The sequence below is a fragment of the Cynocephalus volans genome, chromosome 5 (genome assembly GCF_027409185.1).
Source record: "Cynocephalus volans isolate mCynVol1 chromosome 5, mCynVol1.pri, whole genome shotgun sequence".
Classification (NCBI taxonomy): Eukaryota; Metazoa; Chordata; class Mammalia; order Dermoptera; family Cynocephalidae; genus Cynocephalus; species Cynocephalus volans.
In genome coordinates, this window is record NC_084464.1 from 108171442 (window position 1) to 108187023 (window position 15582).

The following is a 15582-nucleotide window of genomic DNA, read 5'->3' on the forward strand; positions in this document are numbered from 1 at the left end:
ATGAACACAGATGCAAAAACCTTCAACAAAATATCAGCAATCAGAATACAGCAACACATCAAAAAATTATACACCATGATAAAGTGGGATTCATCCCAGGGATGCAAGGATGGTTTAACATATGTAAGTCAATAAATATCATACACCACACCAACAAAATCAAGGACAAAAACTATATGATTATCTCACTAGATGCAGAAAAAGCATTTGACAAAATCTAACATCCTTTCATGAAAAAGATTCTCAGCAAATTAGGTCCACAAGGAAAGTATCACAACACAATAAAAGCAATATACAACAAACACACTCCCAATATAATCTTGGATGGGGAAAAGCTGAAAGCCTTTCCCTTAAGAACAGGAAAAAGACAAGGATGCCCACTCTCACCACTCCTATTTAACATAGTATTGGAAATACTAGCCAGAGTAATCAGGAAAGAGAAAGAAATAAAGCACATCCAGATCAGAAAAGATGAAGTCAAACTATCCCTGTTTGCAGATTACATGGTCCTATCTATAGAAAAGCCTAAAGACTCCAAAAAAAAAAAAAAAACCTCTTGGAGCTGATCAACAATTTTAGTAAAGTTGCAGAATAAAAAATCAACATGCAGAAATGAGTAGCATTCCTATACTCCAATAATGAAGTAGTAGAAAAAGCAATCAGGAAAGCAAGCCCATTTACAATAGTCACCAAAAAAAATAAACTACCTAGGAATCAATTTTACCAAGGAGGTGAAAGATCTTTACAATGAGAACTACAAATCACTGCTGAAATAAATTAAAGAGGACACAAAATGATGGAAAGACATTCCGTGCTCTTGGATTGGAAGAATTAATATTGTGAAGATGTCCATACTACCCAAAGCAATCTACATATTCAATGCAATCCCCTAAAAATAACAATGACATTCATCACAGAAATAGAGAAAAAATCCTAACATTCACATGGAACAACAAAAGACCCTGAATAGCCAAAGCAATCCTGAGCAGGAAAAATAAAGCCAGAGGTATGACAATATCTGACTTCAAATTATACTACAAAGCTATAATAACCAAAACAGCATGGTACTGTCATAAAAGCAGACATTTGGACCAATAGAACAGAACATAGAACCCAGAAATCAACCCACGTACTTACAGCAAACTGATCTTTGGCAAAGGCAACAAGAACATATACTGGGAAAAAGGCTGCCTCTTCAATAAATGAGGCTGCGAAAACTGGACGCCCATATGTAGAATAATGAAACTAGACCCATACCTCCATCATATACCAAAATCAACTCAAAGTGGATTAGAGACATAAATATATAAGAACTGAAACTATAGAAGTCCTAAAAGAAAACAGGGGAAACACTTCAGGAAGCAGGACTGGGCAAAGACTTTAGGAATAATACCCCAAAAGCATAGGCAACAAAAGAAAAAATAAACAAATGGGATTATACCAACCTAAGAACCTTCTGCACAGCAAAAGAAACAGTTGACAGAGTGAAAAGACAACCTACAGAACTGGAGAAAATATTCACAAATCATGCATCCAACAAGGGATTAATATCCAGAACATACAAGGAACTCAAACAACTTAACAGTAAAAAAACAAGTAACCAGATTAAGAAATGAGCAAAGTAGCTGAACAGGCACTTCTCAAAACAAGATATACAAATGGCCAACGGACACAAGAAAAAATGCTCAGCATCACTAATGATCAGGGAAATGAAAATCAAAACCGCACTGAGATATCATCTCACCCCAGTTAGACTGGCTACTATCAAAAAGACAGAATAACAAATGCTTACAAGGATGTGGAGAAAAGGAAAACCCTCCTATCCTACTGGTGGGACTATATATTAGTGCAGCCATTATGGAAAACAGTATGGAGGATCCTCAAACTACAGACAGAACTGCAATGCAATCCAGCAATCTCACTGCTGGGTATATACCCAAAGGAATGGAAATCATCATGTAGAAGGGATACCTGCATTCCCATGTTTATTGCAACTCCATTTAAAATAGCCAAGAGTTGGAACCAACCTAAATGTCATCAATGGACAACTGGATAAGGAAAATGTGGTATATATACATAATGAAATACTACTCTGACATAAAAAAGAATGAAATTCTGCCATTCACAGCAACATGGATGAACTTAGAGAAAATTATATTAAGTGAAATAAGCCAGGCACAGAAAGAGAAATACCACGTCTTCACTCATAAGCGGGAACTAAAAAACAAAGATGTAACAATCACAATAATCTGATGAAATTTCAAAAGGAGAGAACAGAATTGAGGCCACCAGAGGTGAGAAAGGAGGAGGGGGTGGGGGGGGAGACTAATGAGAAATTGGTAAAAGGCCACAAAAAAATGATTACATTGTGTAATGTTGAATATACTAATTATCTTGACTTGAACATCACCTATTGCACACAAGTATTGATATTCAATGCTGTACCCCACAGATATATACAATCATGTTTCAGTAAAAAAAATTTTTTTAACTTAAAAAAAGTGAAAATAAATAAAATTTCACAAAACTTACTAATTAATCACTTCTTAGTCCTATAAAGTATCCATGCTCATACGTATGTAAATGCAGAAAAAGGGTCTGATATGTGATGGGGAGAAGAAAGATATTCACCTTTTATTCTACACAGCACTGTAGTTTTCGGATTATTTATATATAATTGGAAAATTTTCAGGAAAAATTTAAATAAAATATTTCGATTTGAAATACATGTTTAAAAATTCGTATACTATCAATAGAATCTGACTATTTACTCAAATTTTAACTTTTCTGTAATACCGTTCTCAGAGAACTCAATGACTGTTTGAGGCCAGGTCTCATGCCTAATTTACCTTCTCATCCATCAAGGCTTTGTGCATGCAAGCATTCCAGAAAGAAATCACTAGAATGCATAACTGGGGTGAGAGGTTAAAGGGAAGTCCTTCTGAATGGGTTGCCTGATAGATCTTTGGAAAAATAAAATGAATTCCTATACAAAATATGTTACAGCAACAAAAACAGTGTATTAGACTCATTTAAAACTACAGGCTCAGATTAATGGCAGAACACTCATCGATCTGGCTGGTGTCTTACTTTCAATAGTGATTTCATAAAGAATCGTTTACTACACAGCCTATTTGGGGAGAGGGGAAAAAGAGGACCACTGAATGACAGACTCATGTTTAGAAATGACTAAATAAAAGAGTCCTTGTACAGATGTGATGGAACAGGGCTCTACAACTCCCATCTTATCGACTATAGGGGACTTTGGTGTTCCAATTTCTCAATTCTAGAGGGTTAAACCTGTGCTTTCTTTATAAAACAGAAGATACTATAGGGGAAATGCTGAGCCAACTTCACTAAGAACATCTAGGATGTTATCAAGAGATAATCTTTAGAGTGTGCAATTATTAAACCATAGAACTGGAGAATAACCTACTTCCTTACCCTAGAACTCTGTTTCTGGCACGAACCTGGGGTAATTGTGTGGAAGAGGTTATCTTAGGGGCAGAGTTATGTAGGAGACGTATATCAGTTGCAGGCAAAACTTATTCAGTTTTTAAACGTGCATCTTCAGGTACCAAGTTGCCTAATTTCTACAAGATTATTTGTGTTCTTTTACTTTTAATTCTAACATACTGACAATTAACTAGATGTTAAAATGCTGATCACTCCCTCCCTTGCGGGGAGATAGATCTGATAAATATTCTTTCTTGTTTTAGAAGTATAATTAGAACATTCTTTGTATAGCTTAAATTTCTCATAGAAGATTTTTTCCAGTCATGGATAGGTCTCAAGGATGTTATAGGAAATGATGATGATACTGCAAGATCCCAGAAGCCTGAAAAGCTAATTTGGGTCCAGTGTAAATTATTCTCCAGTTTTGCTTCATGCCATCAGAGAGGAAAAGAGGAATATGACTATTCATGTGTTCTAAATATACTGTGCAAAAATTGGCTTTCCTGATATTGTGTGTGCATCTGTTCTACAATATGGTCCACAACCTGCCTGATATTTCAGAGGTAAGGCATCTGCACTAACTTTGGAGCCGCAAATGAGGGCATCAGGACTCCAGTGAGTATGGTTGTGCATCACTTACCTCTGAGCGCCACCGTGCCATCGTCGGACAGTGTGTTGGGGTCCAGGAACACTCTAGCCTCACCTTCTAAGGAATCCTGCACATATAATACTCGCTGGTTCTGCAAACCTGTGTTGTAAAAATAAAAATACCTGGGGGACAGAGATGGTCTTCATTTAGCTGTGCAGTTTTCTATTTGTGGAGTAAAACCAAACACATATAAGCAAAAACCAAAACAAAACCAGAAACATACAAAGGTACAACTACAATCAGGCCATGACAAGTACATGAGGACGAGAGTGAAAGGTCTCAACATCTCCCTGTATCTACAGGTTGTGACCTGAGCTGCTTTCTGTATTCAAATAATTTATTGTAATTCTGCATATTCGCTAAATAGACAAATAGACTATTTTATCTGCTAAAATTAAAATTGATATTCAAATAAATAAAGCAGTAACTTTTTCTTTTAATTGGAGAGGGAAAGCAGATTTTCTAGGATGAAATTCTGGTTCGCTTCCCTAGCCAAGCTGCTGGGGTAGGAAGTGGGCACACTTTTTCTGTAAAGGTCAAGACTACAAGCATTACAAGCCCGCGGGCCACATAGTCCGTCACTGTAATACTTAACTCTGCAGTTGTAGCACAAAAGCAGCCACGGACAACACACAGACAAATGGAAATGGCTGTGTTCAAATCAGACTTCATTTAAAAAGAAGGTGGCAGGCAGGGTTCGGCTCCAGACTGTACTGATCTCTGTGTAGTGGGGGAGGGGTGTATCCAAGAAATTCTAAAGTAAATTTGTGATGGTGGTTCCCAAGAGATTTTGAAAAAAAGAACAAGAGAATACGTTTAAGTGGGTGTTAAAAGGAGAGGAACGAGAGAGGTGTATTCAAAGACGTCACCCCTGGCTGATTTCGTCATTTTTGAGGGAAAGAAATGCATATAATGAGATGTTTTCAAGTAGTGTAAGCCAAAGATAATTAATTTTAGGGGCAAACAAATAAATCTTTATTGTTGTTTATGGATCAACCTATCTCAACAACTACTAACCATCAGACAACAAGATTTCCTATAATCTAGATTTCTTCATATGAACTATCTACTAAATTTCTTAACCTTTACTTTAAGCATTTGGACAATATCTAAAAGAACAAAAAATATTCTCACATTCAAGCACAATAATTAATTCCTTTTATAATTAACTAATTTTATAAACTGATAAGTTATTTATAATTTGTATTTTGTAATTTCAGAAAGCATTCAATTTGAAAGTAAAAAGAAAATGAATGAAACCTCACGTACCGTTTTCCTTTCTTGAAGTGGCAACTATATTTGGGATAGTCATACAGTTCGGTCATTCTCTCTTTGTATAAACCTCTGATAGGACACTGCTCAAGAAATGGCACAGTAATCTTGTTCTGGGCCTCCACGAAAGCCTACACAGAAAATTAAAATGAAAAAAGCAAATCAAATACAAGATTTTCCATGTGGAATGTTATCCATTAATATGTATCAGCAAAAGCAAATTTTTTCCCTTAATAAATAATAATAACTAATGTTTACATGACATTAACTCAACTAATGCTTGCATGACAAGTATTAACTCATTTAAAACTCACAATAATCCTATGAAGAATCTTCTTTCATTAGGCCAACTTTATAGGTAGGGAAACTGAGGCTCAGAGTGGTTAAAAAGCTGCTCAGAATTATATGGCTAGGAAGTGGCAGAGCTGGCTCCTGAATCTATGCTCTTAAACACAATGTACTGCAGCTCAGGTCACACATTGCCAATAATATACATTTACACAGTGCCAAGGTTCCAGGCTTCTTATCCAGCAGTTGGCGATCCCAAAAGATGTCAGAGTTGAAGAGACAGACATACTTAGGTGCTATTTTGTCAGTTTTGTTTTTGACTTACTAAGACCTACCACCATGTCAATTTTAGAAAACTTTACTAAAATTTGCAACTGGAGAATCTATTTTTAAAAATTGGAAACACGTGGCATTAAAGAAGAAAATCAACAACAATGGCTTATAAAGAGGCAAGAGATGGCCCGCAGGAAGTCAGGAGACCCTGGTAGCAAAGGCAGGGAAAAGGGCTGTTTTCACAAAAGACCAGTTAGTTGTACCCAAGCACACCCTATTTACAACCAAGCAGTTAGAAAGTTTATAATACTATAAAAACTTGGCCTCATAATAACTCACATCTGGCTATCAGTAAGAAATAAAACAAGAATAACTATTCAATAGATGATTTCATCAGAGGTCTACAAAGAAGTAAATCATTAGGAAAAAACTTCAGGAAATTAAGAACATCACATATTTTGAATGGCAGATAAAAATGCATTATCAGAATCCACTTTGAGAGGCATCATCAAACTCTAAGCGTCCATCCAAGCTAAAAATGGTCTTTAAATGGTCAAATATGCTTTGGGTTCCCCTATACAAATCACCAACCCTGCTCTGGAGAACCACGATTTTGCGCTGAGAGAAGCTGTTCCAAAACTCATTAATGTTTATAATGCTCATTAATGTTTACAAAACAAGAGAGAAAGAGTATAAAGTAAGACTATAATGACTGACAACACTTTTGCAAGAGGACCAATTAAAGAAAAATAAAACAATTATGGGTGACATTTCTTATTTCATTCAAACAAAAAATAAAATGTATTGAGTTCCACAAGAAAACAATTCCAACTGTCTATCTCTAGGAATTGGAAAACTCACCCTGGCCTGCTCTCCTAAGGCCCTCAAGCTAAGAATAATTTTTATATTTTTAAAGAGTTGGAGGAGAAAAACCAACAGAGACCTATGGGGCTTGCAACACCTAAAATGTTTACTATGTGGTCCTTTACAGACAATGTTTGCTGACCCCATTCTACCTCATGAGAGAGTGTCAAGGAAGAAATTAGCTTGTTTTTAGTCACAAAATTGACGCATACTTGAGAAGTCACTCGGGGGGAACATTCTGGAGATCACAAAGTGTGTCCAAGAGCATTAACTCATTTAATGTGGAAGAAAGCACCACGGCTACTGCTATGGTTTGAATATGGCCTGTCCCCTTCAAAACTCATGTCAAAGTTTGATTCCCAATGTAACGGCGTTGAGAGGTCATGGGACCTTTAAGAGGTGCTGGGTCATGAGGGCTCTTCCCTCAGGATAAGGGAGGCTCCTCTCTTGGGTCTGGGTTAATTTTCGCAGGAGTCAGTGAATTCCACTCTCACAGGACTGGATTAGTTACTGTGAGAAAGAAGGTGGTTACAAAGAAAGTCACCCCTCATGTTTTGTCTCTTTCACACACTCTCTCACCTTCCATAGTGGAATGGCACAGCCAGAGGCCCTCACCAGATGCAGCTCCTGGATCTTAAACTTCCCAGCCTCTAGAACATGAGCTAAATAAACCTCTTTTCTTTGTAAATAACCTGCCTCAGGTATTCTGTTATAGCAACAGAAAATGGACTAAGTCACTTACTTCATAGATATGTAGCTGGGGGATATGTGGTATTAAAGTCAGCTGGTCAAGGTCATGCAGTGGGTTAGCAACCTCACTGACACTGGAATTCCTTTACTCCAGTCATTGAACAATGACTGGCAATGGATGTGGAGACAAAGCAGATCCCCTGGCGGAGAAGGGAGAGGCAATCTAGGCTTTCTGTGATTTTCTCCTGCTTGGGCTGGGCAGGAACGTCAGGGAGCTGGGGCATCCGCATGGGTTTAACAAGAGCCTAGTGTATGTTAGTACAGATCCCGGTATTGTGGACGGAAGAGTAATGAGTCCAGGGCAAAATCCCTGCCACCATGGAGCTCACATTGTACTAGGTGGGACAAAAAACAAGCCAGAGTGTTGCAGAGAGTGGCTGGTTCTAAAGACATACACAGCTGTGCAGTGGAGCAATGCTGCTGCTCAAAGTGTCATCTACAGATTGGTGCTGGTCTCCAAACTATATGCTGCCAGCCCACGACAAGACAAACACACAAATCCAGTGTTGAAAACCTTTACAGCAATTTGACATTGTTGTGACGTCTTTGTTATAAGTCACAAAACATTAGTCCATGATGATTTGGGAGTTTACAAACCAGTTATTTGCTGCAGATCTTGGAAAGCACCAGGAGAGGGCACTTACTTCACCAGGGTGGTCAGGGAAGCCCTTCTTAGGAGGTTTTGAATTGAGGTCTAATAGCTGAGAGAGAGTAGCCATGCAAGATGGGGCAGAGCATTCTGGGCAGAATAAACTGCAGGTGCAGGGGCTCTGGCAGGGGGAGGAGCTCTGGCAGGGGGAGGAGCTCGGCAGGTATGAAGAAGAGTAAGGATGCCAGAGAGGCTAGGAATGAGCACGAGTGGGGGCTCTGGCTGAGGATGGAGGACTGGGCAGGAGCTAACTCACATGGCACCTGATAAAGTTTCAATCTTTCACCAAAATGCACATAAGCCATGATTAATTAAGGAGACAGATAACCTGGTTTACCTTTTTAAAAAAGATTATCCTGCTTTGGGTGAAGAATAGAATATAGGGGAACAAAAGTGGAAACAGGGAGACCAGTTAGGAGGCTGGGGCAGTGGTCCAGGTGAGAGATGAGGCTAAGTGGAATGGCTGGTCTCCAAAAGGAACAGGAACAACCACTGCAATGGGAGTGGAGAAAATGGGGATGGCGCACGTTAGTTTGCAGCTCTGATGGCTATTTCCCAGAAGGGCTTCGCCAGAACATTCTAAGTACTGGGAACCCTAAGTAGGTTCCTACCCTGAGACCCCAGCATGCTGAGGGGCTTGGCTGGCACCTCCCTTCTACAGAGGGGTCCCTTGAGGAGGGTACCCTGACTTGTATGAGTACTTGCATTAGGCTGCATTTAGGCCCACGGTGGGCCCAAGTGTCATAGGGAGCTCAACAGATTGCTCAGTTCATTTTCCTTAGAAAGGCAGAATTGTGTTCTCCAGTTGTTTCTCTATTTCTCTTTGCTCCTTTTACATGTCTCATGGTTAATCACAACTACTACAAGAAAATCCCTCTTATCCTAAAGCAGACACACTGGCTCTTCCTATGTAAAATTTTCATAAAACCGTTATGCCAGGCATAATAATGCTACTGAATAATTCCAGGATTAGTACATCCAGTTTTATCACCTCCCACCCACAAATGTTAGTCAATTCTTTAAATAGAAGAACAGCTAAAGACTGCACTCTTCCAAGTCATACATATAGATGCAAAACCAAACAATGTCCAAATTCCTAAAGTCCCAAGTTCTTTCATAACACACATCTTCATAATTTGGATAAACCCTTTTCATGAAGGTGCTGGCAGATTTTCTGTAAAGGAGTTTTGCTAAATTTAGGATTCCACAGAATGCCAATAATATTTCTGATATTTTAACCAGGAAAATAGCTTTTAGTCATTTATGCATTTAGCAGTTCTGGCTTCTTGGTCTAAAAATTAGAATAAATTTAGGGGAAAGGGAGAAAAGTGGTAAGAATAAAGAAGAAAAAAACTAGAAGAACTACATAAAAAGGAAACAGGGTGAGGAGAATTCAAATTCTTGTTCCTCAAGAAATTTCAGGATCCAGTAACACTCTAGGACTTACTAAAATAACTGAAACATGAAAGCCCATTCATAATACACACAGCTGAGCCTCCAAAGAGGATCGACAGTTTAGATTTTGTATCTATAGATGAATCTGAAAATATTTTCCTAGCAAAGAGTAGCTGCTCTGAACTAAGAAATCTCCTATCTCATTTGCCTTGACTATTAGAAAACTTAAAAACAAAGTTTCGGTTATGCAAGACGATTAAGTTCTAGAGATGTGCTGCACAACATTGTGCCTACAGTTAACAATACTATACACTGTGCACATAAAATTTTGCTGTAAGAATAGATCTCATGTTAGGTATTCTTACAACAATTAAAAAAAAAAAAAAAAAGGGCAAAGCTACCTGGCAAAGGGTGGCCCAGATGGGAACTGGAGATTCCTTTACCCCTACTGTCTTCAGAAAGAATTTTTTCAAGTTGTTCTCACATGTACTGTATTTTAATATACAAAATACTCAAGTCCTACAAAATAAGCCAGGCACAGAAAGACAAATACCTCATGATTTCATTTATACCTGGACTCTGAAAAAGTCAAACTCATTAATACAAGATTACCAGAGGCTGGTGGTTGGGGGCATTGGGGAGATGTTGGTCAAAGGACACAAAATTTCAGTTGGATAGGAGGAATAAATTCAGGAGATCTAGAGTACATCATGGTGACCACAGTGAATGACAATCTACTGTATGCTTGAAAATTGCTAATAGAGTAGATTTTAAGCATTCTTGACACACACAAAAAAGATAAGGTAATTATGTTAAATAGCCTGACTTAGCTATTCTACAATGTATACATATATCAAAACATCAAGTTGTACACCATAAATCAATGCAATATTTACTTATCAACTCCAAATATATATACACTTATGGAATGCAGATGTAGGCTCACATACTGACTGTTCTATCTCTGAATATATATATATATGTTCTAACTCTTGCCTTTCTAAATGGAAGCATAAATAAAAAATACAGTTCATAAAAAGAAACTCAAATCCTTTTACAAGTACAATTCTTACATAAATGAATAAACATGGTGCCTACAGTTACTCATTAAATAAATATTTATACTACATACCACGATGTGCAACATGATGCCGAACGAGATGAATTAGGGATAACGATAAGAACTACAGGAAACAAAGGAAGGGGAAACTACTTCCAGGATAGGGCACGCTGGGCTGGAGGAGGAGTGGTCTGCAGGCAGCGAGATGGCTGGGAGGGGCTTCCGGGCAGGAGACAGGCTTGGACTCAAGTTTCAACCTCCCCTCTTCCCAATGAAAACTAGGGATGGTGCTATCTATATCCCACAAACTTTGAGGATTTCTGCTACAAACAACATATATATATATATATATATAAAAGACCTGGTTAAAGCAACTATCAGGGGCTTCTGGAGAAGGTGGCTGGTGTCCCAGCAAGGCCTGGCAGAAAACCACAATCCCAGCCTCAGCAAAGGACTAAGAGCAACCTGGACGCCAGAGAGGGTGGCACACTTGGATCCACTCTCATGTTAACAGAATTCAGGAGTGATCCTCCAGGTACAGGGATACCCCCACAAGAAAGAAGCCATGAGATGGCAAAGCTCAAGCTCTGAGGCTGCAGGACAGTCCCACAGAACACTGCAGTTGGGCATGCCAAATAAATAGTGTACACAGCTGCTTTTCAGGAAATACATCGAGAAATAGAGACTATCAAGGACTGGAATAAGGCTAATATGAGGAATCTATACAAAAAAGAAAAAATATGTCCTTTACTTTCCAGTACTGATAGAATAGAATATTCACAAAAATGAGCAGCAGTTCATGAGACAACAGAGGAAAACTTAAAACCCCAAGAAGAAAAGCTTGTTTGGGTCAAAGTTGTGACCACAATGCCAGTAACCTCAACTAAGTGAAGCACTTTCTCTTCCTGGCCCCACAGGCCCCCTGCTCATTCCAAGAGGAGGAGTGATATCTAATTCAATCAGTGAGAGCCCCAAATACTTTGGACTTATCTCTTAACATTAAAAACTCCATCTCTTTTCTTTAGGACCATCTGCTCTCAGGTGAGGAGGAATCACAGCGAGCTTCTGGCTGCACATGGTCAACAGATCAGGTGGGCTCTTCTAAAAGCCCTGTCAGGTCTCTTTCCACCTTTGGGCAAATCCACTTGTTCTCAGGGGGCTCGTTACTGACAATCAGGAGGAAGGAAGCAGAAACCTTCATTTTGACCTTAGATGCAAGCCTTGTTCTCAATATTAGTCATTACCAGGGAACCCATTCAAAGCTGAAATTTAAGCCCCATTTGGCTCAGTTCTTTGGTGTACATTCTACTGACCAGAAACCTGGCAAGGAGAGTTGAGATCTACACCCCAAATCCCAACCTAACTATTTGCCCAATTGTGAAGAAATTAAGCATATCCTCTCCTGAGTAATTCTTCTATTAATGAGAGAATCCAAACTACTATAAGAATATTTAGAAAATAAGAAAAGTAAGAAAAAAAGACTATTATGCATTAAAATTCATGGGATGTAGCAAAAAAGAAGTTTCTTTCTTTTCGGTGCTCTGGGAAGTCCCATTGATGGAGTGGGTACTGGCCAGACATAATCCCCCCTTCCCTAGATCCAGGGCCATGCAGGATTAGGCTGTGCTGGTCCAAGGCCTTGTCAGCACGACTCCCACACACATCAGGGGAGCTGACGTACACGTATTGAAGGACAGTAGTCACACTGGGATAGATGAGGAACACCTAGCCCACATGAGCTGCTTTGCATTCAGAAAAAAAGGCCGGGTCTGAAAAGTAATAGTTAAGCCTTCAGAAAGCTGGAGGTTTACCCTCTTTCTCCATCAGATCTTATCATCTGCAACTGTGCATTCTCAGTGAGGATCCTAGGTACAGGGAGCTGGCACCTCCATCTGTCGTAGATAATGTTATGGATTCCTCTATCCGTATTCTAGCTATGCTAACTCCTTTCTATAATCTTTATACAAGTAAACCCTGTTTGTTTTCATAAGCAGAGTCTTTCCATCAATTCTTACCTACACACAAAGTCAATAAAGTAGCGTGAACATAGGCAGAACAATCAGAATTGTCTCAGGAACAGAGATGAACACTGAAGACAGAAGTTATCTCATCTTACAAGATTTGGGGCTCTAAGGACTGTGTGAAACCAAGAGACAAGACCCATCTTCTACAAAAGAGGAGAGGCTGCTGGAAAACAAAACAATCTGAAATAAGCAGATGACCTAACAGACAGAGAGAGGTTCCCAGAAATACCATGTGCACTCCTAGATCAGGCTGTGCCTAAAGACACCTATACCCTGGACTCCAATAATGTGAGCCACTCAGCAACTCCTTTTTACGAGCTAGTTTGAGGCAGGTTTCAGGCACCACTGATAATGCAGCTCTTCCAGGAGGCCTTTGGTTTGCTGAGAAAGGTGAGGTTGGCTGATCCTGAGCTGGCTGCAAAGAGGAGGAGCTGACCAGAAGTTTGGCCAAGGGCTGGTGGGGGAAGCCCAAAAGAAGGCATCTACACTAAAGGTGCTTTATCATTAAATGAGAAAGAGTAAAATTAATCTAAGCATTCAAACCAAAAGGTTTTAAAATAACAAAAGAAAATAGGAAATTAATGAACAAGAAAATTAAGAGTATAGCTTATAAGTCCTAGAACTGCTTCTTTAAACAAAACAAAACAAAACACATCCAGTCAAAGCTCTGGTTAAACTAATCAAGGAAAGGTGAGAGAATTTACAGATACTCAAAATTAGAAATGACAAAGAAATATAACCCAGAAAGGGAGAGTAAAATCATTATAAGAGAGTATTACACATAACCTCATGCTAGTACATTTTAAAAATCTCAAAGAATCCCACTGTTGGGAATATACCCAGAGGAATGGAAATCATCAAGTCGAAGGTATACCTGTTCCCCAATGTTCATCGCAGCACTCTTTACAATAGCCAAGAGTTGGAACCAGCCCAAATGTCCATCATCAGATGAGTGGATACGGAAAATGTGGTACATCTACACAATGGAATACTACTCAGCTATAAAAACGAATGAAATACTGCCATTTGCAACAACATGGATGGACCTTGAGAGAATTATATTAAGTGAAACAAGTCAGGCACAGAAAGAGAAATACCACATGTTCTCACTTATTGGAGGGAGCTAAAAATTAATATATAAATTCACACACACACACACACAAACGGGGGGGGGGGAGAAGATATAATAACCACAATTATTTGAAGTTGATACGACAAGCAAACAGAAAGGACATTGTTGGGGGGGAGGGGGGAGGGAGAAGGGAGGGAGGTTTTGGTGATGGGGAGCAATAATCAGCTACAATGTATATCAACAAAATAAAATTTAAAAAATAAAAAAAATTTTTAAAAAAAATCTCAAAGAAATGGACAACTTTCTAAGAAATACAAAATGACTAAAACTGATCCAAAAAGAAAGATCTGAACAGAGCAATAGTCATAAAAGACAGTGGGTGGGGGGTGGGCAGAACCCCAAAATTAATTGCAGCTAAAGAACTGTCCCAAATAGCCCTAAAGATGAGGTCCTCCAAATTATCAAGAGGCAGATAATTTCCAAGCTATTTAAACCGTTTGATATTTAGTGCAGCTGGAAGCCCCCTTGTCTTCCCTACAAGAATGAGGGGGGTGCCACAGACCTCAACCATGCCCCCTGCCTTCCTCCTTCTCCCACCCTATTTCCTTCCCCCTCTCCCCGCAACTGCTCTGCAACATCTTAGAATGTTAAAAAATAATATTAATAAATAAATAAATTTTTAAAAATCAGTATTCAAAAAAAAAATATTAAATGCAGGATTGGGAAGATGTTGGTTAAAGGATACAAAATTACAATTAGATAGGAGAAATACATTCAAGAGATCTATTGTACAGCATGGTGACTATAGTTAATGATAACATACTGCATTTGAAAAATACTGAGAGGGTGGATATTATGTGTTCTCACCACAAAAATGATAACTATGTAAGGTAACACATATGTTAATTAGCTAGATTTAACCATTCCACAATGTATATGTACTTCAAAACATCATGTGGTATGTGATAAATACATAGTTTCATATGCCAAGTAAAATAAATAAATTCAGAAAAAAAAATCATTGCAATGGTGAACATTTACGAAGTGCTTAGTAAATGCACTTACTGTTATTAAAACTTTGCTGAATGGTTCGAAAACACTATTATTTAATTTTCACTACAATTTTATGAGGTGGTTTTCTCCAAATTGTAAGTCAGAAAATTGAGGCTAAGAAACATGACCAATGTAGCACATCTCGGAAAACTGTGGAGGCTAAGAGTCAACCCTGCCTTCCCACCTGTAAAGTTGCTCATTTAACAACTATACATTACTTCCTTCCCATGAATAAGTAGGTTCCAAGATGTCTAAGGGTTCTCATTAGTTGCTGGAGTGAAAAGGGTAGAAAGATAAGTCTAGAACAAGGGAAACAAATTAGGAAGCTACTGCACATCTAGCTTGATTGGCAATGCCTGCCTGACCCAGGGTGGCATCGACACACAATACAAGGAAAAAGCTGAGAGATTTTACAGAGGCAGAACTGGAGCTCCAGAAATCCTGTGTACAACTAAACAGGGAGACGATTCCAATGGTCAGAGTGCCCAGAAGAGTCCCAGAAGTCTTTAGTATGAAACATGCCTTGGTTTCCCCCTATAAAAAAAATCAGAACCATAAACACTGTCTCTCTAACTTACAAAGATGTTATAAACAATGGTGAGGCATCTATTAGAACTTCAGCTTCCTTGAAAATGGGCCCTATAAAAATCAAAGGTATTATTATCATTCTCTCATCAAGTCTAAGTGTTCTCTAGGGCAATTTTTCTAAACTTTCTGGATTTAAGAATTACCTCGGGGTGAAGTGCTTGGGAAACAGATTTCTACTGACCTCAGATG

The 15582-nt window shown here is 38.7% G+C and overlaps 1 protein-coding gene across 1 annotated transcript in view; it reads right to left on the reverse strand.

The window, feature by feature from the left end:
* PREP (prolyl endopeptidase) overlaps window positions 1–15582 on the reverse strand; it is a 128047-nt gene that overhangs the window by 99197 nt on the left and 13268 nt on the right. Inside the window, exons 3-4 of the mRNA XM_063096950.1 lie at window positions 5375–5508; window positions 4097–4227 (exon numbers count right to left, since the gene is read on the reverse strand). Of these exons, the coding sequence (XP_062953020.1) occupies window positions 4097–4227; window positions 5375–5508 (265 nt within the window). The remainder of the gene's footprint in view (window positions 1–4096; window positions 4228–5374; window positions 5509–15582) is intronic.